The 26,912-nt window shown below is 34.5% G+C and overlaps 1 protein-coding gene across 15 annotated transcripts in view; it reads left to right on the top strand.

The window, feature by feature from the left end:
- The window catches only part of PPFIA2 (PTPRF interacting protein alpha 2), a 508,377-nt gene that overhangs the window by 76,041 nt on the left and 405,424 nt on the right, over window positions 1–26,912 (top strand). For 10 of the 15 annotated variants that reach the window (XM_008004129.3, XM_073020973.1, XM_008004139.3 and 7 more), the window contains one exon: window positions 14,456–14,509. The exons of 4 other annotated variants lie outside the window; for them this stretch is intronic. In XM_008004129.3, the coding sequence (XP_008002320.1) occupies window positions 14,456–14,509 (54 nt within the window). Of the gene's footprint in view, window positions 1–14,455; window positions 14,510–26,912 lie in introns of those variants that run through there. One more of the 15 variants, XM_073020976.1, reaches the window with a different exon arrangement.

Below are 26,912 nucleotides of genomic sequence, written 5' to 3'. Positions count from 1 at the left end.
CAGGAATAGGCTTTGGAGCCTAAGTGTAAAGATGCCAAAAATCCTGACATGCAAATTTAGTTTACTTTCCATGAAGAAATTTCCTCCCTAATATGCCAATAATGCTCTCATTAAGAGACAATGTTTATCAATTCTGGCAGAATCTGCTTTACAATATTTTCTTTTTTTTTTTTTTTAATGAAGTTCATACAACCCATCTCTTTTTTTTTTTAATTATTATACTTTAAGTTCTAGGGTACATGTGCATAATGTGCAGGTTTGTTACATATGTATACTTGTGCCATGTTGGTGTGCTGCACCCATCAACTCGTCAGCACCCATCAACTCGTCATTTACATCAGGTATAACTCCCAGTGCAATCCCTCCCTCCCCCCTCCCGCCTCCCCATGATAGGCTCCGGTGTGTGATGTTCCCCTTCCCGAGTCCAAGTGATCTCATTGTTCAGTTCCCACCTATGAGTGAGAACATGCAGTGTTTGGTTTTCTGTTCTTGCGATAGTTTGCTGAGAATGATGTAGGGACATGGATGCAGCTGCTTTACAATATTTTCACATGGCTTAATGTAGCTCCTTGCTTAAGGATATGGAAACACTGGTTATCACCACATTATTTTTGGCCTTTGGACCAAAACTAAAATTGAGAAAGATTCCAATTTTAATATTATGCTACATAGCCACTTCACTATGCATTCAAGATTCACAATCCAGTTTAAGGGATGCTGGAGGCAAAGGAATGAAGACTTATCTACCATTAAAATGTCACTATATTCTTGCTTTGAGTGGTACTGTAATGGGTTTACTGAAACCCGGACATGTCAGAACCAGGGGAGTCATGTCCCTGCTTTATGGTAACTGATTTCATGGAGCCATGCAAGGTAAAGACAGTTAACACTGCATTGCGCTAAGTAAGGACTGTTTGTATTGTCTGTTTTGATTGCTGTCAAGCAAAAGAAATATCTGAACTTTGCCACTGCACTAACCCCAAGGAACTTAGCATTGTATGCACTTTGAAATTCTTACCTGGTGGTATGGCTCATTTGAATGCTGTCAGTTACATTTGGGAGGAAGTATAAGTAATGAAAAATATGTCCTAGAAATATTAAGGAAAGGAGAGAGAAATATATAAAATATTCTAAATTGATCCCAGTAAATTAAAGAATATTATAAACTGTAAAGCTTTATTTTAGTTGTATTTCTGGGGGAGGGAGCTTGATTGGATGAAAAGGAGAACAAGACTGTCTGCAGAGCATATAATGACTCTAGAACGTTCTATCATCGACTCTAAATCTCCAGCTTTATGCTGTGTTCTATGACTCCTACATTATGCTGTAGTCTCAATTATTTGAATAGCATAGCATCAATGCATTTTATGCTCTGATTTCAGTTAATTACATTTCCATTCAATAGTATTATTTGGTATTGTAAACATTTATTCATAATTGAATCCTGGTAGCATCAATGGAAATGGAGCTGTCCAGAAGAAAAATAGATAAATCATATGTTCTTTTGCTATTTCTTGTTAACATTATGATCATCACTTATTTCAAAAACTAAACTAAAAAATGAAAAATAAATGTGAAATTCACTTACGATTTAGAACTTAATGAATTTCTTTCCCAAAGAAAACAGCAATGCAAAGGAAATTTTTCTACATATTTCTTAGATTCCAAATTAGACTTCCTTTCAAAAATTTTGCATATCTGATTTTGGATAGTGTTGCTAATTGCTGTTTGTTTTTTTCTTTTTCTTTTTTTTTTTCAATTTAAGATCTTATCTCTCCCCCTAGCTCAATCCAATTCCTCCATGGCTTATTTCCAAAATTAATGTGTGAGCATAAAATACTTAATATTCAGCTAAAAATCCTATGCCAATTTTTTCTAGAAATGTGAACTTGAATTTGAATATAGATCATTTGTTTTCTTGCCAGCTTATTATGATTACCTTAAAACTGTTTATATTAATTGACTTAATACCTAAATTCTAGTAAGGGAGAGATATGATTAAATAAATGTGTATTAGAAATATCTATTATTAGAAGTATCTATTTTAAAACAGATAGATATATAGAGATATTTTGTAAACCACTTGCCCTGTTTCTGCTTTCAGTTCACAAAAAATTCTGCCTTGTGGTTATTTATGAATCAGACTGATAAATTGCCGTAAGGTACCACAGTCAGTGGAACTGCAGTTATTAACAGTTGGAAAAGACAGTGTTTTATTCTTTCCTCTTACAAAAATCACTTCAGATAGGCTAATCTCCAAGTTTTTTTTTTTGTTTTTTTTTGTTTTTTTTTAGCCCAGTATTTTAGGCTACTATTTACTGAGTTGAAAATAAAACCTGGTTTTTAAAATTAAAGTATATGCTGTTATATTTTTTTAGTTACTTGTTTGTATTTTGTGTCAGATAGGAGAAGATCTAAGCATCATGTAATTGAATACTTAATTGTAAATTAGAATTACAGTAATTTACATCAGGTATAACTCCCAATGCAATCCCTCCCCCCTCCCCCCTCCCCATGATAGGCCCCAGTGTATGATGTTCCCCTTCCCAAGTCCAAGTGATCTCATTGTTCAGTTCCCACCTATGAGTGAGAACATGCGGTGTTTGGTTTTCTGTTCTTGTGATAGTTTGCTGAGAATGATGGTTTCCAGCTGCATCCATGTCCCTACAAAGGACACAAACTCATCCTTTTTTATGGCTGCATAGTATTCCATGGTGTCATGGCACAAGTATACATATGTAACAAACCTGCACATTATGCACATGTACCCTAGAACTTAAAATATAATAATAATAAAATAAAATAAAATAAAATGAAAACAACAACAGCAACAAAGAATTACAGTAATTGAGCCTCTGATTCACCAAACAAGAGTGAGTCTCCCATGAATTATGTGTATATAGGATTATAATATTGATATTCTCATTTAAATGTTGAATTCTTCTTCTCAGTGGCTATAGCACATTTGTAACATACTTAAAGCTTCCCACATCATGGTATATAAACGTGCGATGTCAAATAACACATTTAAAGAGGAATAAATTTGTACGGGTTTATGGTATACGTGTTACTCAATAAATAGTTTTTACTGTACAGCAAAAAGATTGCTCATTTTTTTATTAGGAAGAATGGAAATAATATGCTTTAATATGACATTGGTGAAAAATCTTTAATAACCAAAGACATAGAAATGAATAAAAGTTATAAGACTATGTGGGGAAATAAAATGGATCTTAGGGTTCCTTCCCTTTCAGGCAAAATAATCTCTAGAAATCTAATGGAGATTTATACCTAAGATTAGTCTATATTTGGATCTTATTCTAATGCTTATTCTATACAGGTCTAAACCTGTATTCTAATGCTTATCTGTTTTAACATATATCTTTATGTAATCTGTATCCATAGCCCATCTTTATTTTATACATGTGTAACTAGACTGTACCTATGTATTATTACATATACATTATTATGTATGAATAATAATATTGTTTACTGTAAGTTATCAATAGGTACCTTTCCATGAATTATCAAAAATTAATATCAATTATTATAATAAATATTCCAAACCTTTCTAATTTGGGTACTAGGACATAGATTGATTTATTTTATGTAAAGAACATAAAGGAATTAGCTTAAGGTCACGCAGATAGTAAGTAGTATAGCCAGACTTGAACCTGTTCTCTTGATCACCAAGCTGTCTATTTTGGCATGTGTCTTGCATTTTGCAGGCTTGAAGTAAAATTGGAGAGCTGTTGACTACCCCTCAGGCAAAGTTTCTTGGGACAGTACCTCTGTTGTGTTAGAGTAGAACCCTCCCCTCAGGCTGAGGGACTCAGGAAAGCCTCCCCAGAGGAGATGGTGCCTAGACTGAGTTTCAAAGGATGAATTACATTCACCCACAAGGTAGGGGTGGCTTTCTAGACATCATAATCTGTGGTACAGAAACATAAAAACAAAAACAAAAACAAAAAACACTTGTCACATTAAGGGAGTGTAAGGTTTCTTTTTTTGGAAAGTGGTAAAAGGTGAAGTGAGAAAGTAGTTCAGAAACGTATGATGATGATGGAAAACCACATGTACAGAGGTTTAATTATCCTTCCTTCCTAGGCATGGGGACCTTGCTTAAGTATTTTGAGTACAGAAGTAACCCGTCTATATTTGCATTTAAAATACGTCACTTTGGGGCCGTGGTTCTCCAACCTTAGCCTGCATCAGACTCACTTGGAGGGCTTGTTAAACAGTTTCAGATGTAGCCGAACTCAGGTAGGGCCCAAGAAATTGTGTGTCTTATGAGTTCCTGGGTGATGTTGCTGCCGCTGCTGCTGCTGGTGGTGGTGGTGGTGGTCCTCAGGCCACACTTTGGGAACTGATTTGAAGAAAAGATGATATAAAAGTGAGCGTGGAAAAAGGAACTCAACAAAGACACTATTTTGGAAAAAGGCAGGGGTGGAGGTAAAATAAAATGAGGTTTTGAACTAAGCTAGTAAATGCAGTGGTTAATGAAAGGAGGCAATCAACTAAGCAGACATTTACAAGGAAAACTAGACTAGATTGGTATATGGATACCAGAGTGAGGGAAAATTCTATTGACATCCATAAATCTAGATTGGATAACTAACTGCTTATTGAAAACATCAACAGGAATAGGAAACTGGCAGTTGGCCATAGTAATGGCTGGTAAAGAAGATGATGTCTTCTTTGGATATGGTGAGTTTGAGATAGCAAGGATGCATCAACGTGGAAAAGTTGGAAAAGAGAAATTGATTGAGACTGAGTCAGGAATTAGCAAAACATTCCCTTTATTGTCTCAGCCATATGGAAAGGAATGGACAAGAAAACGCGACACACAAAATTTATAAAGTGGAAAATATAGAACCTGAATCTCTGACACTTTCTTCAGAAAGCTGTATTCTATGCGCTATTGAAACACTTGTGTCTTTGATACACATTATATTCCCTAGTTAGGTTTGAATTCAGATAGAAGACTTTGAAATTAGAAATATATAGCCAAGAGTTTGGGAATTTTACTTTTTTCTTAAATCTAATGTTATCAGCTCTTACGTTTACAGGTCAATCAGGGATAATCATTCTCCCATCAGAAGATATCAGCCACCTCAGAATTATTCTGCCTGCAATTTGTTGCATTTCTTCTTCAGGCAGTGAATAAGTATTTATGTTTTCTTCCAAGTCACCATATGCATGCCAAGAAGTCCTCCCTATTCTTTTCTCACATCTCAATTCATTTAAGAGAGCATCGTTGTTAAAAATCATTGCCTCTGGAATCAGCCTCTTTAGTTAGAATACTTATTAGCTATGTAACCTTTGTTGAGTCATTTAAACTCTGAAAGACCTAGTTTCATCATCTTGAAATAGTGGAAATAATAATGGCTAAGAGAGTTACGATGTTACCTAATGCGGCAGTAGGGCTCTTGGCGTGGTGTCTGTTTCAGTCAATGCTTAATAAGTGTTAATTATTATGTTACTCAACCAGTTCCTGGAGACACTTACCTGGTATGCATTCAAAAATAAAGTATAATCTGGCAATATGAAATACTCAAGCTAATTGTCACACTATAACATTTACCACCACAACCCTTGTCTGTTATAATTTTAACACCACATTTCTCAAAATTCTTCCTAATGTTGTTCTGCAGATTTATGTGCTTTTAGATTGAAAAATCCTTAAAGTCAGAAAGCATGTCATGACTCTGAATGCTATGAAAACTGTGACCTTGATTTACTCCTCCTCGTGTCCTCCCAGGAAGAGCACAATGCCTCAACCACAAAATTTGCTCAATTGCTCTTTTTTGAAGGAATTAATTGTGTGGCTTAAGGAAAATTCAGTTTCAGGCTGGCCTATACTCAAATAAATAGATATTTCCCCTTTTTTTATTTTAAAGAATAATTAAATAGGACACCTTTTGGATTACATAGGAAAGATTTATAAAATCGGTCTGTGTATTTCATGCTTATTCTCTGCCTCCCAGGAAATTTACCCTGTAATGTTGCCAAGGAAACACTAACCGCTTAAGTCTGGTTGAGGAGGAAGATGCCTCATTAACAAACTCAGCTTCATTATTTGGATGCTTGCCTTAAGGAGCTGCTATTTGGTGATGAAAGATTGTTTCCATTAAGCCTTGTGTGAAAAAGTGAATGATTTGTTTAACATAAATTTTATCTTCTGTTACTTATTCCCAGTGCTGTGAACTGACACACTATGAGATGTTACATAAAAATAAACATTATTGATTTTTAGTTTAACATATTTAACCATTTATTAATGCCAGCAACACATGTTAGGTCAAATTTTCAAGCACTGATGTATTGATTGTACAATGATTAAGGTGTCAGACCTTTAATTGGAAGCATTGGCAGTATTTAACCAGAGGATGAATTTAATGTATTGCTTGTTGACTATTAAATAATTTTGCATTTTTCCTTCTGATGTACTAGAAACCATGTAATATATAGAAACTTAGTACCTCAAGAGATGAGAAAATACAGAGTTGAGGGATTTTTCCTTTAGGAGGATGTCTCATTAGTGATGTATGATGGAACAGAAAATACACTGAGCTTGGGGTTATAACACTTGGGATTTCAAAGCTTCTTTCCTGCATTCACCAGCTGTGTGATTTGGGGCAAGTCATTTATTAGTTTATTCACTCAGACATTTTATAAAGATTTATTGTGCAAACATTATTGCTTTGAGCCATGCTTTTAAAGTGATACAGTTATACAAAAGTAAGACACACTTCACCATATGTACTCTGAGATTCAGCTTTTTATATGTGTAAAATAATATCACATACTTTATTCATTCATTCAGTAATTGTATTATTCAATAAGCATTTACTGAGTCTCCACTGTGTGGCAAGCTCTTCTATAAGCTGATGATAGGTAGTCACCTCTTGCTGGACTCTTGACCACATTGTTCTTGTACCTTACTTCTTTAGGTTTAAGGGTAGTTACAATGTCTAGCTGTTGCTAGTCCCTGTGTACCACCATTCCTCTGGACCCTGCAAACTATCCATACCTCTATAAATCATCCCTTTATTAAATGCTTTTCTGTATAGTCTCTTGAGTTTATCAGTTTTTTCAGGTGGAACCTTGACTGATTTAGACAGTTGGTTAGGGAAGGTCATTCAGAGTTTTAGTATGTAAGCTAAGATCTGAATGAAGTGTGTGAGTTAAATAGGAGAGTATCTACTGCTATGGTTTTAAGGTTTTAATGTTTGTCCCCTTCAAACCCCATGTTGAAATTTGACACCTAATGTTGGAAGTGATGCCTACTTGCCTACTGTGAGGTGTTTGGGTCATCCCTCATGAATAGATTAATGCCCTCCCTTGGGGGTGAGTGGGTTCTCTTTTTATTAGTTCCCATGAGAGCTGGTTGTTACAAAGAGCCTGGCACCTCCTCACTCTTTCACACAGCTGGCTCCCCTTGGCCTTCTGCCACAGGTGGGGGCAGCCTGAGGCCCTGCTCAGATGCAGAAGTCCAATCTTGAACTTCCTGGCCTCAGAATTCTGCACCAAATAAACCTTTTTTCTTTATTTATTTTTTGTTACCCAACCTCAGGTCATCCTTTACAGCAACACAAAATGGACTAGGACGTCTAGAAATGAGCACCCTAAGAAGCAGGAAAGGCATGTGCAAAGGCCCTGAGATAGAAGCCAGATTTTGAATTTTTTTTGGAATAGTAATGAGGCCATTGTGTCTGAGAGGGCAGTATGGAGAGATAGCCAAGAGCCAGATCATACAGGGCATGGCAGAGCATAACAATAAGTTTGTGTTTTGTTCTAAGATTAATGGGAAACTATTGAGGGGTTTTGATCAAGACAACAATGTGATCTAACTTACAATTTAAATGGATACTCTGTGGAGAATATATAGGGGAGAGGGAGATAAGAAGAAATTCATGGACAACAGTTAGAAAGCTATATAGATATTCTTTTTTTCATTTTGTGTGATAGATATTATTGATGTAGTCCAAAGGATTAGTATGACAGGAATGAAGGTAGTGAGATGTAGTCAAATTCAAGTAGTATTTTTACAATAGACTTAGTAGTGTTTGCTGATGGATTTGGACCTGAGGAACTGGGTGAATGGTGATGTCATTTTATAAGATGGCAATCACTGGGATGGGAACCTAATTTAAGGGAAGAGTTGTGATGAAATCAATAGTTTAATTTTGCATCATTGCATTTTACATGACTATAATACATCTAACTGGAGATTGAAGTGGCAGTATGGATCTCAGGGGATAAGTTGAAGCTAAAGATAGAAATTCAAAATTTATCAGCATGCATTATATTTAGAGCCACAGTACTAAATAAAATCATGTAGCGGGTGAAAATAAATGAAAGCCAAAAGGGAAAAGTATTTCAATAAAGATGAAGTAGTCAGCTGTGTCGACTGAAGCTTAGCGATCAAGAAATATGATGACAGAACATGAAAAATTAAATTTGAACGATAGGATGTCATTGGCAACCTTGATAAGAGGAGTTGCAGTGATGTGGGCACAACAGGGCATATCAACAGAATGTGGTGGGGGGGGGAGTTTTGAGGAATTTTTCTATAAAGGAGATAAGAGATGCTTACTTTCAATATTTTGAATACAATAAATTTTGTAAAGTTTTAACATATTTGTAATACTTCATTACATATTTTAAAGACCTGAAATAATTTTAAATATAACCATTTGATAGAAATGGATGTTTTACTATTTTACATTGATCCTGATACTGACTTTTTTATAGACTGCTCAATGAACTCTTATGTACTCTATATTGAAATATGATAACTTTTCCCAAAGAATCTGTAAACTATTCCCAAATTACAATTATGCATGCATTAGTTTGCTAGGGCTCCTATAACAAAATACCACAGACTGAGTGACTTAAACAATGTAAATGTATTTTCTCACAGTTCTGGTACTAGAATTCCAAGATAAAGGTGTTTGCAGATTTTATTTCTTCTGAGACCACTCTCCTTGGCTTAGAAATTGCTGCCTCCTTCTTGTGTTCTCATATGGCATTCGCTTAGTGTGCACACATCCCTGATTCTTCTGCTTCTTATAAGGACACCAGTCATATTGGATCAGTCACCTTAATCACCTCATTAAAGACCTTACATTCAAACACCGTTACATTCTTAGGTACTGAGGGTTAGTACTTCAACATTTGAATTTTCAGGGAATATAGTTTAACCTATAACAATGCATAAATCTGAAATTTTAAAATGCCCATAATTGACAATTATTATGTTTTAAGTATTTCCATATTACATTAAGTGACTTTTTGAACAAGTGAAAGCTTAAAACCTGATATTAGCTTTAAATGTAATGATCAGGTTTGAAGATATCTTGGGTCTTGTGGCATATATGATGCTAGAGTCAACTAACTCTTTAGAATTTTATTTTGTTAATTCTTACTGTATTCAATAGCCAAACTATTTTATCATATTTTTTAAACATAATTGGCTGATCCTGCTCTTCAGGGATAAAAATAAGAATCCAGCAACAACTCTGAGAAAGACCTGAAATCCTAATATTCTTTTTTTTTTTTTTTTTCCACCTGCACACAAAGGAAGTAAGACTTACAGTATCTGAACTTGATGGCTTACACTGAAAGCCACGTGATTAATCTCTATAGCTCCATCATTCAAAGTGTTTGTCAAGGGAAAAATATGCCAATTCTTGGAGCAGGGGTCCAGGGAGCAAAGGTGCAGTCGAACAACCAGTAGTACCAATGCATTGCAATGTAGACTCCTCAAGTCTGAGAATGCCCTAAGTCTCACTCTACTTAGAGCTCTGACACTGATCACCTCACTCTTCCTGGAGCTCAACCTTCCCAAGCCTTAAGACTTCTGATTCACTGGCCATCCTTGGTTTACTAGGTTTCCGTGTCAGGACCAGAACTTTCCAATGTTGAAAAACTGAATCTGCACAGCTGTGTTAAAGACTGGCTAATAACCCCACTTAGGTTTTTCATACCTTGGAGAGGAAAATGAGTCTTTCATTATCTGAAATGATTTTTAAGAAATGAAGTTTTTTATATAATTAATAGATCCTAGTTTATTTCATTCAGCATTGGCAATAAAAATTCGTATGATTGAGGATACCAGTGTGAAGCAGCATGCAGTCCCTGAGCAACAACATGGGGTGGGTGCTTGCTACACTTCTACAGATTCGAGTGATAAACAGAATCCAAATGGATTTACGTTTGTTACTTACACAGTCAGCGTAAGGAAAACCACCACTGTTTCAGCTCCTAAGGTCCCTAGAAAGGCCAGGACTCAGATGAGACAAGTGAGGTGCTTAGGGCACAACATTTAATAAGGTACTCACTGTCCAGATTATACAAGTGCAGGTCAGCAGTTGTATGACCCGAAGAATGAGCTCCTACTTACATTTTGCACCATAGGTACCTCACTTACCTCGCTCTAATTCTGGTCCTGGTCCCAGTTTCCACTGGACAACACTGAACTGGATGCGTCAAATGATAGGCAACAAGAGAAGTGGGCTGCACTGCTAGGGAAGAACCAATTCCATGCTGCACCAAAGTGGTTTGATAGCCTGAAGAGGGACCTGGTGTAGGGAGGTGTGAGGTGGAAAGTCCCATGCCTCACTGGTGTGAGGGATGCAAATAAGAAATAGCTGCGTAGAAGCTCCTCATAAGACTGCTTCCTTTGCCATGTTCTGGGAGGGTCACGGGATATTCCACTAAGATTTACCAGTCTATGGCTTAGCTTTGCCTGCATCGCCAACATAGATATGTGCAGTGTCACCAGGGTACCAGGGTGAAACTGTTCACTAGGACTGGTAATTAAAAAAATACAGGTTTGGAGTCCTATATGTTTTATAACCCATTTCTTAATAGCTCTATGCTACTGTATGAGTTATGTAAACTATCTAACCTTTTAAGTGAGAAAATAATTAACTAACATAAGTTTATTATGGCATTAATGTCTACAAAGCATTTATAAGAGTACCTGGCACATAGCAACTGTTCACTGAGTAGTAGCTACTTTATTAGCTATTAGGTACAAATGATGACCTCAACATGGAATACAATATGGTTAAATAAATTCTGTAGCCTAGTTAAAAATAAAAGTATGTTTTGAGTGTTTTAATCAAACAAACAATATTGTTACAATAGTAAGTCAAAAAAACTTTCTCGGAAGTCAATGTTTATACTATTTGATGTCCCCTTTTGTTGTTATCTATATAAAATGTATTGAAATAACAAAATAGACGCATTTGTCAAAGATTTTACTTATGCTCTGCAGATAAAATATTCAACAATCATCTATTTTTGACTCACTTTTAGTTATCATTTGAAAGCTATGTAGTAATCATATGTTCAGAGTTCCTCAAAGTATTTGTTTTACCTACTAATTTTACAACATAAATACAACCGTGCATACTTATGTTCATTATTCACACCTGAGAAAATTCCTTTTGCATGAACTGATAAGCCATGTTTAACTTGGACCTCTACCCAAGTAGGACACTCTTTTTCAAATTATACTCACAGTAGAACATGAGCTCAAATACTGTTTTACAATTGAATGATTTACATTCAATTTACAACATACCGATTTAGAGGATAATAATATACATCTGTATACTATTTTGAGCCATTAATGCATAATTTGCTTTTAAATTCAATGTGTTAAAAACTACAAATTTTAGTGCCTTTTTCATTCATCTTCTACATTCTTGTTTCTCATTTTTTCTCAAGACATGACTATCACAAAGAGCTTAAAATTTTAAAAATCTGAAAATCGGCACAACTTATCTTTGGTAAGAAATCTTAATGATCAAACTTTACAAAATATGAAAAAATGCATTGAGTAAATTGCTAAAATACTTGTTATCCAAATCAGTTTCTGTATTATCCCTCTGATAGCTCCATTAAAAATTACATCATTAATATAACTTATATCCCTTTCTACAAAGAAAGATGTATTAACTCCAAATGCACTTGATATCTATTTTTTTTCATTTTAAGTATAGTTGGAAAAAATATTTTACATGAACAGAAACTTGTTTTCATTATGGCATAGCAGAAATATTATCCAACAGTGCAAGCTGTGTGTTTTATTATCTGTAAATCTAATATTTAATCATTTTACTACCTAATGTTGTTCATTCCTGAGATTTTAAGAAAATTTTAAGTTATGTTTTATCTTTGGATTTGATAAGGGTGTTAATATTCCTTGCCAATTTATACATATGTTTGATGCTTTGTTTTAATTATACAAGGACAAAATTTACTTAAGTGACAATAAGAATGATAAAGAACATGTAAGATCAGATAATTTAGGCGAATTGATTTTTTTATGTTGGGCATGATGTTGGAATAAAGCATTTCAACAGGATGGGGAGGGTGGTCCTTTTACAAAGAGAGTCAAAAATGAAGATATAATTAGGACATTTTTACTTTTCAGAACCAGAAACCTATCTTAAGTCGAATTGCAGGCAGAGATAACATCTAATTTCAAACATTCCTCAAATGATACAATCAAGGACTTAAACTCTACCATTACGCTTTTCAGATTCTATATTGCCTTAATTCTCTGGCAGGTCCCTACAATATTTGAAGCAAATTTTTTAGCCTCTTTTGTAGCTAAAATGGGAGTGGGGAACGAGTAGTTCCTGAAAGGGATTCTGGGTAGAGAAAAAATATATATACATTTCCATTAGAAAGGAGACCATTTAATAATTTTCTTGGTAAGTACTCCTTGTCATTTGTGACCTTTATTAGACTATGCATGAATAAATTCATTACCCATTATGTTCCTGTTCAAAGTTAACATTTTCAGATAGAAGCAGTTATAACACCATACTTCCCTGTCCCCTTCCTTGGATGTTTCCATCACATGCTCATCCGGGCCCCATATTGTATTATTAAGAGTCCTCACTTTTTCAATATAAAGGGAAAATAATTTGATTAAGTCCTAAGTGAATTAGTAGCATAAGTCCTCTGAATGATATCCATGTATTGGTGGCCTTTTTCCTCATCATAGGCATTTAAATTTCTGTCACTTCATTTGGGACTTAATTATCCTTCTTCTTTGCTTTCTTAATGCAACTATATTTCCCCCTTCTTCATCCCTGTCTTTCCAACTAGATGCAAACAGATAAGAGGTGATCAGAGTCATAAGAAAACATCTTTAGCCAAAAAGTATAACCATTCAATTTAACCCAAAACTCCTTTCCAGCATCCTTTTAGCAGAGAGTTGTGTTTTGTCATTTGGGAGGGATGGGGGATGGTTTACAACTTAAATCAGTTGCAAACACTAAAAATCTGGGTGATTTTACTTTAAAACCTAGAATTGCAACTTCTTTTGAATAAGTCATATAACCATTAATAACCCTGGAACCAAAGCCATAGAACTGATAAGGCTGAGGTTTAATTGTTCCTATAAACAGGTCACAGCCTCTACAGCTCATCACACTGTCCCCTATTTCTCCATTTATAAATTTAACAACTGTAGTCATTACTCACACATGACCTTCTCTGGTTACCTATTAGAGATTAAAAATCGATCTCTTTATATTTTTATATTCTATGTGTAGAAATAGACTAGACCATAGTTATAATTTTTTAAATTTGCAACAACATGGATGATCCTGGAGAATATTAGGTAAAATCAGTCAGGCACAGAAAGATAAATGTCACCTGTTCTTACTCATATGTGAGAGCTATAAAAAAAAGATCTCATGGAAGTGGTGAATAGAACGGTGGTTACCACAGACTGGGAAGGCTAGTCGGGAGGGGGTGAAAAAATAAGATTTGGTTAATATTTTTATCTACAGTTAGATAAAATGAATAAGATCTAATATTCAGTAGCACAATCGAGTGACTATTGTTAACAATAATTTACTGTGTATTTTACAATAGCTAGGAGAGTATATTTGGAATGTTTCCAAAACAATGAAATGATAAATGTTTGAAGGGATAGACCTAAATTTGATTATTAGACATAAAATACTTGCATCAAAATATCGTATGTATGTCATAAATATGTACAACTCTTATGTATTCATAAAAAGTAAAAGAAAATATTTTAAATTTTTTTTTAGGTTAAACATTTTCCATGGGTTTAATATTTTTGAAAATAATACGTTATACTGAAGTTTTCTTAAATTTTCTTTTTTCTGCTCTCACTTCAGCTCTTCAAAGATGAAACATCTGCATATTTCAAAAATATCTGTTTATATGTTTTTCTTTTTATAGACTGTTCAGAGTTGGAGAGAATATCTAGATCTTTAGATGTGGACTATTTGTATAGTATTACAGTGTCCAAGATTGCAAAAAAAAAAAAAAAAAAAAAAAATTAGCTGACGTGCCCTAACTTTGCAGCTAAATAAATTATTACACTGTGGGATTGGGGGATTCTTCATGCTGTTAAGTAGCATTTTACAATCAACACCTCTCCCCTTTTCAGGATATCGAATCCTTAACAGGAGGGCTGGCTGGTTCTAAGGGGGCTGATCCACCGGTAAGTTAGATTCTTCATTAAATTTAACCGTTGATGAATTGAATTGTGTACACACCAGGTCATCAGTCGATTGCTTGTATATTATTTGTCATATACAGGTACTTTTTAGAAATATAACTATTATAGTAACTAATAACAGAAGTATGAAATTGCTTTGAGGTGTGGTCTGGTGTTTTAAAAAGTTTTAACAACTCATAAAAGTTTATCTCAATTTATTGGTTTTAAAAATAGGAATAAAATCTTTATTAGAATATCTCTGTAATTTACGTTCCACTAATAGGCTACACTAATTAGAGAGTTTATTATTCTAAATATGAGTATAATATTTGAGTTGTAATATCTTCTCTAGTTACTGAGAAAAATTATGTCCATGTGATAAATAGTATTGACTCAATATTGTTCTTTTCTACTTAATTCAGGAAGCTTCCAGGAAATTAAAGTTTATAAAGTGTTCTAAAGTTTCTATGAATTATAATTTATAAGCAGTAACAAAAGCTTGATGTTCTATTATTGGAACATCTTAGTCCTTTCTGTGATGTCTGATTTCAGAAAACACTGATAGAGATGACATCCCTATGACTTCATGCTTGAGATCCAAAATAAATTCAAAGAGTATATGTAAAGTAATGAGCCAAATTCAACTTATATCAACATATAGTCAATGAATACTTTTTATCATTACTTGTTTTTTATTTAGCAAAATGAAATTTAATGAGGAACATACAGAACTCAGTATTATCAATTTTTTAGCTATTCTTCACATAGGCGTGTAGGTGAAGTACTTTAACTCCATTAAAACGCCAGTGAGTTGTTAAAGAGATAACTTTCAGTTGTAGCTCTTTCTCTCCTGTCTCACTCTCATGTGTCTCATGGTGTTATCTAATTTTCATCAAGTTGCTCCTAAAGTGTGGCTAAAAAACATATTATAGTCCTTTTCCTTCTTTTTATTTTTATTGTAAGTATTTATGTGGAAAAATGTATTGGCTGCAGACAGCTGCTTATATTTATCCCCTGGACCTATTACATTACAATGTAAGGCAAGATTTAATATAAGTCAACCCAGAAAGTATATTGACAGGATTAATGGCCAGTCTTTTACTTAAGTATTGTAGGTGAGAGCTTAGGTGATATAATTTTACCCTTCTGCCTTGCACGGTGCTTGTCCATAGAATTCAACTTACATCAGAAAAGTAGATCTACTACCTTCAAAATACTTCCCTCAACTGTTCACTGATTCCTGGAAGAATTCTACAGTTAAGAGATTAGTCGATTTTCAAAGGATTTGTCCCTTGTTCAAAGCAAAATGAAATATCTGTCTTCTGCAAGTACTGATAAAGATCTTATCCATTATATACATGGTAAAATAAATTAGTTTGTCACACCCTCTAAGAAAGCATGTTTCTAAACATGAAAGATTGAATGAGTATGTGGCCTGGTTGTTGAAAGAATCCTTTTGCAGGGAGAAAATAAAGGTCACAGAAAGGAAAAATGGTATCCTGAAGGCAAACCACATCAATGTCATTCCCAATAAATAAAAGTGAATAGGCATGAGTTATGCAACTTTATCTCTCTCTCTCTCTCTTGCTCTCTCTCTCTCTCTATATATATATATGTATAGTATATCAATCTGTATAGCTATATGTGTACTTAGATAGATAGATAGATGGATAGATAGAAATTTTTTTCTTTTAAAACAACTTATAATATTGTAAAGAAGATAGAAGTTCTTTCTTGGCTGTGCTATACCATGATGATTATTTTATACTTATGTTTTGTGACGTTTCAATGATTGTGCTTATTTTATAACATTTTGTAGAGTGGAAAACATTATGAAAATTTCAGAGTACATAAGGGCTTAGGCAATCTAGGGGTTCATTAGTACACATTAGTTTAGTGGCTCCCATTGTTAAGGAGCTATCTGGAACATACTGCCGGGCCCTATGTAACAGTCATTTTCTTTAGCCCTAAATATCTAAGGTATCTAGGTATTTGGCCCAATAGTATCTAGGGTTACTTCCATCATTTAAGTGTAAAGCTATGAATGAAGCTATTGTTTTTGCCTCCAAGTTAGAAAACTGAAAGTCAGATTAAATTATACATAATCTAAATCAATTTCAAGTTTTTAAAATTATTTTTTCCTTTTTAAAATTAAAAAAAATAATTTTTGAGACAGTCTCATTCTGTCTGTCATCCAAATGGGAGTGCAGTGGCATGATCTTGACTCACTGCAGCCTCTGCCTTTTGGGTTCAAAGGGTTCTCCTGCCTCAGCCTAGTGAGTAGCTGAGATCACAGGCATGCGTCACCATGTCTGACTAATTTTTGTATTTCTAGTAGATACAGGGTTTCACCATGTTGGTCAGGCTGGTCTCAAACTCCTGACTTCAAGTGATCTGCCTGCCTCGGCCTCCCAAAGTATATTTTTTCCTTTCTTTAAAAAAATGTCATTTTAGTAGATTGTCAAAATACTATTGTCTACTTCAAAAGCTATGCTTTTTGTAGAAACCATTCTATGGTGATGTTTTCATTGGTAAGAAATTCAAAGTCTTTTATTTTTTCATTTATTGAACAGAATACATCAAGTACTGGGTGAATGATCTCTCATAAGGATGCATAGCTGTCGAGTAATTTCTTTGCCAGTGTAATAGAAATCTCAGAGGTATCTTGAAATGTTAATGGTATATTTAAAATTGCAAATTTTGCTGTGGGTCCACACAAATGTTATTTCTGAAGTAGTAGAAAACAGAGTGGAGTTTGTTATTTCAAATGGTAAGGCATATATAGAAGGTTGTGTTAAATTTGCAAATGTCATTATAAGTAAATTTGCATATCTGGTAAGAATAAATTTGAGAACTCCAGGAGAATTTTGCATTAATATTTTTAACAGTAAGGGTTAAATAGAATTATTGAAAATTCAGGTAGTCTCAGTTTTAATGTTAATAAAGAAAAAGAAAACTACTCATTCATGATTTTCAAGGGTGATTCAAAATTTTACAATGGCCTGTTTCTGAAAAGGATTTTAATTCAGAAACTGGAAATGAATTGTAGCAGCAAACACAACTTGCAGATTTTTCCAAATCATATAATTATCTTAGATAATAAATGTTTTTATCATTGGAGAAAAAATAGTGTCTGTTGAATATTAACTTAAAACTGTCTTTGAAAATTACATCAAAAGATATTCTATATTATGGCATATGTTTCCTATTCATAAAAACTGGATCACAGATTAACCTCTAGTGTAAAGGCATATAATTCATTTACAGAGAAGTACAAAGGAAAAGAAACTAGATAATCAAAATTGAAAGTTTAAAATCCGTTATTAAATTAAATAGTGCTTTGTAAATATACCACTTTGTATAGTGTTTTGTGTTTTAAATATGAGCAATATTAAAATGTAAAAAACCTGGGAATTGTAAAGACTGAAAGGGCCCCACATTGTCAGCCAACCCCTGGTAAAGCCAGGGTAAATATATCCATCTCTGCTACAGATGGCCAAGAGGACTTTGGATACTGAAGTACTGGGGTGCAATGCATGAACTCTGTTATGTATCTGTAAAGCATGAACCTGCTATCTGGAGCCTGTGGATGTGCAGGTCAGTGTGTAACCAGCAGTGTGAAGGATCCCTTCCTGTGTTGAACCCATGAGCCAGTAGGAGAGAGGTGTAATTTTTAAGACAACCCCTGCCCTGGTGCCAGAATTCTTTGTAGACTGTGGACTAGGTGTAAGTCAATAGATAGGATTTAGTGGATCAGCTTGGCCATACGAGTTAAGTTTAGTGGTAACAGACTCAAGCAGAGTTTGTATATACAAAATGAGAGGTGTTTCTCTTTGCAATTTGGTTTAGGAAAATATTTTGATTGTTAAGTAGCTATTTACTTTCTTATTATTTCTGATGTCTTTTAAGGGCCAATATTGACAAAAATCTAATAAAGAGACTACATGAGACATTCCAGAGCATGTTTCATTGTAACATACATTTGTCAAATGTGAAGATGTTTCATTGTATTTTACAAAATGTTATTATCAGGATTTAAATTAAATGTACTTCATTGCCTCATGTAGTAATTATAGCAAGAATACCACTGAAGGTATTCAGTTTCTTCCTTGTTTTCTTTCTATTTATTACTTTGGAATAATAAGAGCTATACATTTTGTTCCCTACAGAACTTAATACTTTTAAATATTCTAAGTTTGTTTGTTTTTTTTCCTAAATGCTAATGGTTCTCTTTATTTCTAGAGTGTGGTGAATAAGTGATTACCCATCTAATTCATATCCTTGAGTTTAATATACACACTGTCCTGAACATTCTTAAGCTCTATTAGGTTTTTTTTTCCCCACTGAGGAAACAGAATTGTACTTTCTGTTCTCATTTTAATTGTCTTCCTGATGGTCCTTAGCAGTTTGGATAAACACACCACAGAATTTAAAACAATTTCAATTTTCTGAGGGTGTTTTTTAGACCAAGTTATATGTATTTTAAATTGTAAATGGTCTCAGAGTTTAAACATCTACAAAACTGATTTTAATTTGATTATTCAAAAGTGACAATGTTCTACTCATTTACTTTAGATAAGATAATAAAATAATATTAATCTGAATTGCATCCTAATTTAAATTGTTTCAACTTGAACCTTATCTTGTTATATTACTTCCTTTCATTTTCCTGTTTGTTTATTTCAAATTCAATGTATATTTGAGTATATACCATGTGCTAGGCTATACTATAGCATTTGGTTAGGTTTTGGAGACACTGTGATAAACAATACACAGTGATTTCAGAATTTTACAATATACTTGAATGGATAGTTTGGCAAAAAATCATGTAAGCACAGGATGAGATGAAGGCAAGTAAGAGTATCACATAATCCCTTTGATGGGAATAGAAAGGGACTGGAGAAACAAGCAAGGCAAATAGAAGAAAATCATTTCTTTCTTGCCAATTGTAGGATGAGTTGAAGTTTGCCAAGTGTTGCGGGGACCATGGTATATTAAGCAGAGGAAACAGCATCTGCATAGGTTAAAAAATGAGAAAATAACATCATGTAGTAAAGTATAAAATAACCTGGGCATGGCAGATAAACGTGAGATAGAAAGCTAGAAAGTTAAGCCTGGGCAAGAATATGATAAATTACATGCAAGGAATTTATACTTTATACTAAAGACTAAAGGGAAGCAGTAAAGTCTTTAAACAGAAGAGTCAATGATATCTTCCCTTTAGAAACATTTTAGTGTTACCTGTTAGAGAGTGAATTAGAGAAAAGACTAAAGCAAAGAGACCTATGAAAAGACTTGCAGTCATTCATCCAAAGGATAGTGATGAAAATGATCATGGTGACTTTTTTGGTCTATTTTCCTAGATTATAACAATAACTGAGGGCAATATCACAGTAGAAACTCAACATTTTTTTAAAAAAATTAGATGATTAATAAAAGCCTATAAGGTGACAACAAGAATGGAGAAGAATGGGTTGACTCATGAGATATTGAGAACATGGTGAACATACAAGAATAGGTGGTTGTAGGTAGGAAGCAGACTGAGGCCTATTGAGAAGTCAAGGCTGGTATTAGAACTTTCTGCTTTGGCAACTGAGTAGATGAAGGTACCATTCATCATGACAAGAAACTAACGAGATAGAGCATTTTCAAGGGGGAAATGAGGGATTCATTTTTAGACATGTTAAGTTGAGCTAACTGAGTTGGGAATATATGAATGATTTGGAAATTTAAAGGTGAGATGTCATTTAAAGGTGTTTATTTGGACATGTAGAAGACTTAATTAAAGCTGTTGGAGTTGATGACATCATCTTCCCAAAAAACATGTTTATAGAGTTAGAAGATAAGAGAGGTCAGAAGAAAGCCTGAGAAAGAAAAGCACTTAAGTAAAGGTCAGAGAAAAATGTGCCTCAAAAAAGACAAAACAGAGATGGGTCCAAGGATGGAATACCAGAAATGTGAGAATCATTAATGCCAAGTTAAAGAGAGGATGGCAAGAGCGTTATTAGCAGTTTCATGATGTTGAGAGTTCAAAAACTATGTTTGTATTTAACAAGAAGAAATGATCTTGGTGAGAGTAATTGTAGTAGAGTAATTTAGGTAGAATCAAATTTCCAGGGCCCTGAGAGATTAAATGGAAGACTAACAACTGTATTCAGTGACTGTAGAAAACTATTTTAAGAGCTTGGTTATGCAGGAAGTCAGAGGAAGCAATAGCCAATAGAGGAGATGAAGTTGAGGCACAGTTATCTTAAAGAGAGAAGATTTGAGTGTGTTTTGTCATTACCTGTGTGCGTCGTTTAAACATTTCAGAACCAAAATATTTCCAGGTACTAATAAACTCCAGATTGTGGTCATAGACATGGGTGATGAAGTAAAGAGGGACTGAAGCTCATTGGAATTGATGATATTAAGGAACCAAGAGGCCAGTGTTGGATGAATCATTTTTTGTGGCCCCTGCAATGTTTTCTATGTATATTCAGGCCCTTGATGGCCCAATCTGTTTCACAGCTTAAGTGCTACTTAAATAATAAGAACTGAAAAATTTATATTTCTAGGTTAAATCATTCCCTTGAACTTCAGATTTGTGTATATGACTAAACATTTGACATGTCCACTTGTATATCTGGCAGGAATTTAAAACATAACAAATTAAAAATTGAACTTCTGATTCCCTCTATCACTCCTACAAACCTCCTGCCATTTTCCCCCTCTCAGTTAAGGGCTACTTCATGCTACCCTTCTCAAAAGCCAAACACGGAAAGCCATAATGTGGGCCTGTCTTCACAACTTATTTAGAATCCTCCAAAACTACCACTGTGTTTAAAGCCACCATTCTTTCTCACCTGTCCAGTCTCTATGAACCAAGAAGGACAGGTTTTGTGAAATGTAAATTGGTATGTTACATTTAGCCTTAAAGCTGTGTTAACTTCCCATCACAATAAAATTCCCAAAGCCCGTGGAGTGGTTTCCGAGACTCTTAATTACTTCCTTCCCTTATGATGATTCTAGGAACTCACCTTCTACCTTTTTCTCTATAGCTCATCCACTTAGGCTGCACTAGCCATTTTGCTGTCCCTTTACCCGGGCAAGTTTATTACCGGTAAGGGACATTACACTTGCCATTTTTCCTTCTTTGTGCCATGCTCTCACCTCAGATATCCTCATGGCTTACTGCCTCACTTTCTTTAGGTCTTTGTTTCATTGTCACTTTAACAGAGTTTTCCATGAACACCCAATATTAATTTTTCTGACCCTATAGGATTATTGTTTATATTTTTCTACTAGAATATAAACTTTACATAGCTACAGGCCTTGTCTCTTTCTTTCACTATTATAGAATAAAGATTTATAATACTTGGCATATGAGTTTCTCAATAACTATTGGTTGAGTGAATGAATTAGAACAAATGTTCATGAGCACACGATTTACATGGACATATTTGTGTGCTCACAATAATAACTCTAGCAGCATACCACATGGGAAAAGAGATTGAGGTTATTATAATAATTCCAGAATAAAATTACAAAGGTGAACTTCAGACTATAGTAGTGGTAGTAAGAATGACTATAGCAAATGAAAAAAATGTACAAAACCAGTATTAATAGAATTTTATGGTAGGGAAAGAAATAGGGCCCAAAGAAACCTTTAAGTTTTGGCCACTGGAAGAAATAATAGTAAAGAAAATCAAAGGGACATATTTAGAATGCCATATGTCTTAATTACATTGTTTAACATTGTTGGAATAGAAACCCTATGAGAGTAGAAATTTCTGTCTGGTTTACTGCTGGACTACCAATGCTGGCGCATAGTATGCCTTCAATAAATATTTAATAAACATGAGTTAAACAAGAATTATGATGATAACGCGTCTCAGATTGTAATAGTGTGAACCAGTAATTGAAAACTTCCAAAAATGCAGGAGTTAAAAAATGTGAAATGAGGTTTCCATTGTTGAATCAAAATTTTCCTTAAAGCCCCAAAACATAGTGCCATTGATGATAAGTATCCCCGCATTCTTCGGAAAAGTGTTAGACACACTCACCACAGACTTGTAATAATGGCAGCATCAGTCCTGCCACTATGAATCACCACCGTTATCCTCTCTTAGAGAAGACCAGATGACTCATTAGCAGAGAGCTGTCAGCTGGTAGGGAGTACTGCAGGGTTTTTACTCTGTGGAGAGAAGTGTGTGCTTCTCCTTAGCCAAATGAGGGTGGACCCAAGGCAATGACTCATAGAAAGAAGCAGTGGTATTTTTGTATTTTGATATTTTTTCAGCAGTATATCATCAAGTACTTCCATGGGTTAGATGTAAGGTAAGGGAAGAAATAAATGAATGTGCATTCCTTGGAGTTTGCAGACATGTATGGCCACTGAATCTGATGTTTGCTGCTTCTCCAATAAATTTGGGAGGTAGAAGTCTGGTTAAGCTAATGTAAATTAGGCCAGTGAGAAAGAATAGCAGTAAGAGTGGTCTTTACAACAAGAATTTGGTGTGTCAGAGGTACATGAGCTTCCCATGGGCCAGATTGATGAAGTAGAAGGATAATAGAACCCTTTATATGATGACTGCCTGCTAGGATAATGGGATCCAGTATTAAGAATTAATAAGATGTCAACTGTTCTGCCAAGAATATAAACTGAAATGTGAGGAGGTGGTGGGAGGCAAATGGTTAGTCAGAAAGCAAATAGCAATTGCCTATGTCAATGATCTGTGTAGCATGGGCTATCCCCATGGGAGGACCTCCAAAGAATCCTCTAATGATTCCCAATTTAAAAGTCCAGTATTTTGGCACCTGGAACATAGAAGTTAGAGGTCTTGTAAAACTTTACCTTTCTTTCTGTAACACATTTTCATATCCCTGCCCCAACCTAGAAGAAAGACCTACGAATCAGACAGAATACAGGTGAAAAAGTGGATCATCTTCCTCTTTTCCAGGAGTTCAAGGTGGAGTGATCAGAAAAGCTCTGTGTTAAATATGTAACTTAAATTTTGGTGGTGGGCTGTACTGGGCATTCTGAACTCGAAAGTGGTCTGGATATCCACGTTGAGATTTATTCTTACAACTCTAAGTGACTGAAAAGTTATGAATCTGCTCAAGCTGAAGTCCAGACAAGTAGAGGGAGTATATGACAAAGCATGTTTAATGACAAGATTGATAAAAATGAAGGTGTTACTTATTTGAGATTTGTTGCTTGTTTGTAGTTGCTTGTTTGAATTGAAGTCATTTCATTAGCTAACCTCATTTACATGTTAAAACGACCATGCCATTTTTAGTTATTAATGATGGGGAGGAGTAACAGGAGGAATAGTCAGATGGTGTGAGCACCAAAGTAGAGATGGTTCTCTACTTTTTAGAATGGAGAAGTAAGGGTTGGAAATTCTAATGGTTTTCAAGAAAGGTGCTAGCACTACTTTCTGAAGTTAAGTGAGCTGAGGAATTTGGAAAAGCATCCTATTAGTGCAACCTATGAAGCCATTTAAATCTATTGTCGTTGAGGTAAAGTGATGACGGGCTCCTTCAACAAAGTGATAAAATAGGAAAGATTGTTTTCTGTAAAATAGGGGTTTAAAAGGCACAGTAAAAAGTCTGAGGGGAAGATATAGGAGAAAGTAGATAAAAGAGAAAAACCACAGAACACTAGGATAAACATGCTGGAGAGGCGTGGTGAAGTAGAACGGTTAACATTTTGCATGTCCCCCAAAGATGATAAAGGATAACTGCTAGGAAAATTTCCAAAATAATTAGCATCAGTGTACACATAGAGTCAGTTCAGGCTACAATTTATTAGAAGTCAATAAAATTATAGAAAGTGTACAATATTGTGTGCAAACCATATTTTATATAAACCTTTGATTTCAATGTTTTGTAATCCATGCAAAACAGCATAAGAGGTAGTGACGTAGTGTGTGGACTCAGGAAAGTCAGCCTCAATTTGATTTTTGACTCCACCTTTTGATAGCTGTTTGTAACCTTGAGCAAACTAGCTTTCTTCTTTGTGTCTTTATTTCTTAAGCCGTGTGATTATGATGAAAACAGGATGTTTTACATGGTGGTTCTATTTAATGAGCCAGCAATGTAGAGTGCTCCAAACCTGCCTGGCAAACTGAAGTCCCCTCTAAATGTTTACCACTGTAACTGCTATGATTTAGAACTACTTAAGCATCTATATTTCAACACAATCAAACTACTTAGAGGGCACCTGCAAATGTAGTTTTCTGTAATCAAAAATTTAAATTACGTTAAATATAGAAATGAGCAAATAAATAGGAACTTTCAGACTAATACCTGAAAGACCTGAAAGTTAAGTTTATGATAACATTGAGTGTTATGTGTTAAAAATGTGGGAAGCATTGTAGAAATATCTTAACATATTGCTTTATCATTCTGATGATTAATGTGATAGAAAACATTTTAGAAATAATTTTTTTGCTGTATCTGTCAAATTATTTGAGAACCTCTGGGTAATGAAACAACTCTTGGTTAGAAATAAAGTCTTCCTTTTGATGTACTGTTAATTTATAATTAATCTATACAGAAAAGTATTTAAAGAAAGGCTTGTGAAGTAAAATCAATGTTAATGAAATAGAGCAAAATATACAAAATAAATATTAATGTATATTCAATTTCCTGGTTAAAGTGCAATATAAATTATTTTACTTCAAGTATTTTTGCTCCCCAAAATACCATTGTTTTGTCCAAAATGGAAATATCATTTTAACCACAGAAATTGCAAATATTTGTATTTTGTTCTTTTTCTCTCCCTTCCTTTTCTATTTATGTTTATTAGACATATATTTATTTCTTTGTGTATATAAGTTGGAAGGCATTTATATACAACCCTTAAACATATATAAAACATAAGTAACTTTTTATATATCATATATGTATATGTATGCACATATACACACACACACGTATATTCTTCTACAGAAAATAGAACAGATTTCTTGATCTCTTAAGTTCTTAACTAGAGACTGGTTTCTAATTAGACTGTTCTCATCTAACACAATAAAGTGAAACTATTTTTACTTTTTAAATCAAAGATAGATGTTTTTCTGAAAAAAAAAACAGATGGATGAATACAGTTTTATATATATAATTACTCATTAAAATGTGAAAAATATGAAGTAAAGATAAAGGCTTATAAAGAAAGCATATTACTTATATATGCTTAAGTATACATATTACTGTTGTATACTTAGTACTGTTCTTAGCACTTTATGAAAATAAAAAATACTGACCCTTTACTATTAAATTTCTGCACTCTAACTGGTTAGCGATCATTTCTTTTTTCTTTTCTTTCTTTCTTTCTTTTTTTTTTTTTTTTGGGATGGAGTTTCGCTCTTGTTGCCGGGGCTGGAGTGCAATGGTGTGATCTAGGCTCACCACAACCTCCGCCTCCTGGGTTCAAGAGATTCTCCTGCCTCAGCCTCTCACGTAGCTGGGACTACAGGCATATGCCACCATGTCCAGCTAATTTTGTATTTTTAGTAGAGATGGGGTTTCTCCATGTTGGTCAGACTGGTCTCAAACTCCTGACCTCAGGTTACCCGCCCGCCTCAGCCTCCCACTCCCTGGGATTACAGGTGTGAGCCACCACACATGGCCAGCAATCATTTCTTTTTAACACATGATTAACAAGTGTAAAAATGAGTATATAAATAAATGATTAATTTTGCATTATATGGAAATAACCATGATAATTTGGGTTTGGGGGGTATTTTTATATTTTTAGAAGACTTGTTTTGAGAGGTAAATGTTAAACCAGGTCTTAAAGAACTAATTTGCATTAAATTAAGATCTTCATTATGAATGGAAGTAAATCAAGGATCTTTCTTTTCTTGGTCCAAAAGTACTTCAATTCTACAGACCTTAGCAACTACAAAAGCTAGCTACTACAACTTCTTTAAGGTACATCAGTTTGCATTTAATTGCCGAATTTATTTAGAATGTAAAATTAAAATTGATTCTTCGAAACTTTTTTCAAAATTATTTACTTTTTCTAGGGAACCCCAAACATCCTCCCTGTGACTGTGTAGTCTAATAGCCTGTTCAATCTCAGATTAGGTTTGATGATTGCCTAGTCATTCCAGAAAGAATGAAGATGGCTCTCTAAGAAGGTGAGTCTGAAGGCCAATCTCCAGGATAGCCCAAGGCAACAGGACATGTACAGGTCCAGGGTAACTTCTGTTGCTTCTCCAGGGACCCCAATAAGTTGGTACTGCATCCTATCTCTCTTGGCAAGATAAGAAATGAGCTAGTTTTCCAAGGATCTAACCCTGTTCTGTCACTAGGATTCATTAAACTTTAGCTTTGTAGGAAATTGCACACCTCTTTGGCTTGAGATTCTTCCCTTTCCCCTCCCTGGGTCTCCAGAAGATTGGCAGCAGCATTAACC

Source organism: Chlorocebus sabaeus, chromosome 11 (assembly GCF_047675955.1).
Source record: "Chlorocebus sabaeus isolate Y175 chromosome 11, mChlSab1.0.hap1, whole genome shotgun sequence".
Classification (NCBI taxonomy): domain Eukaryota; kingdom Metazoa; phylum Chordata; class Mammalia; order Primates; family Cercopithecidae; genus Chlorocebus; species Chlorocebus sabaeus.
The sequence above is the reverse complement of the archived record's forward strand: the minus strand, read 5'-3'. Positions and strand labels throughout refer to the sequence as shown.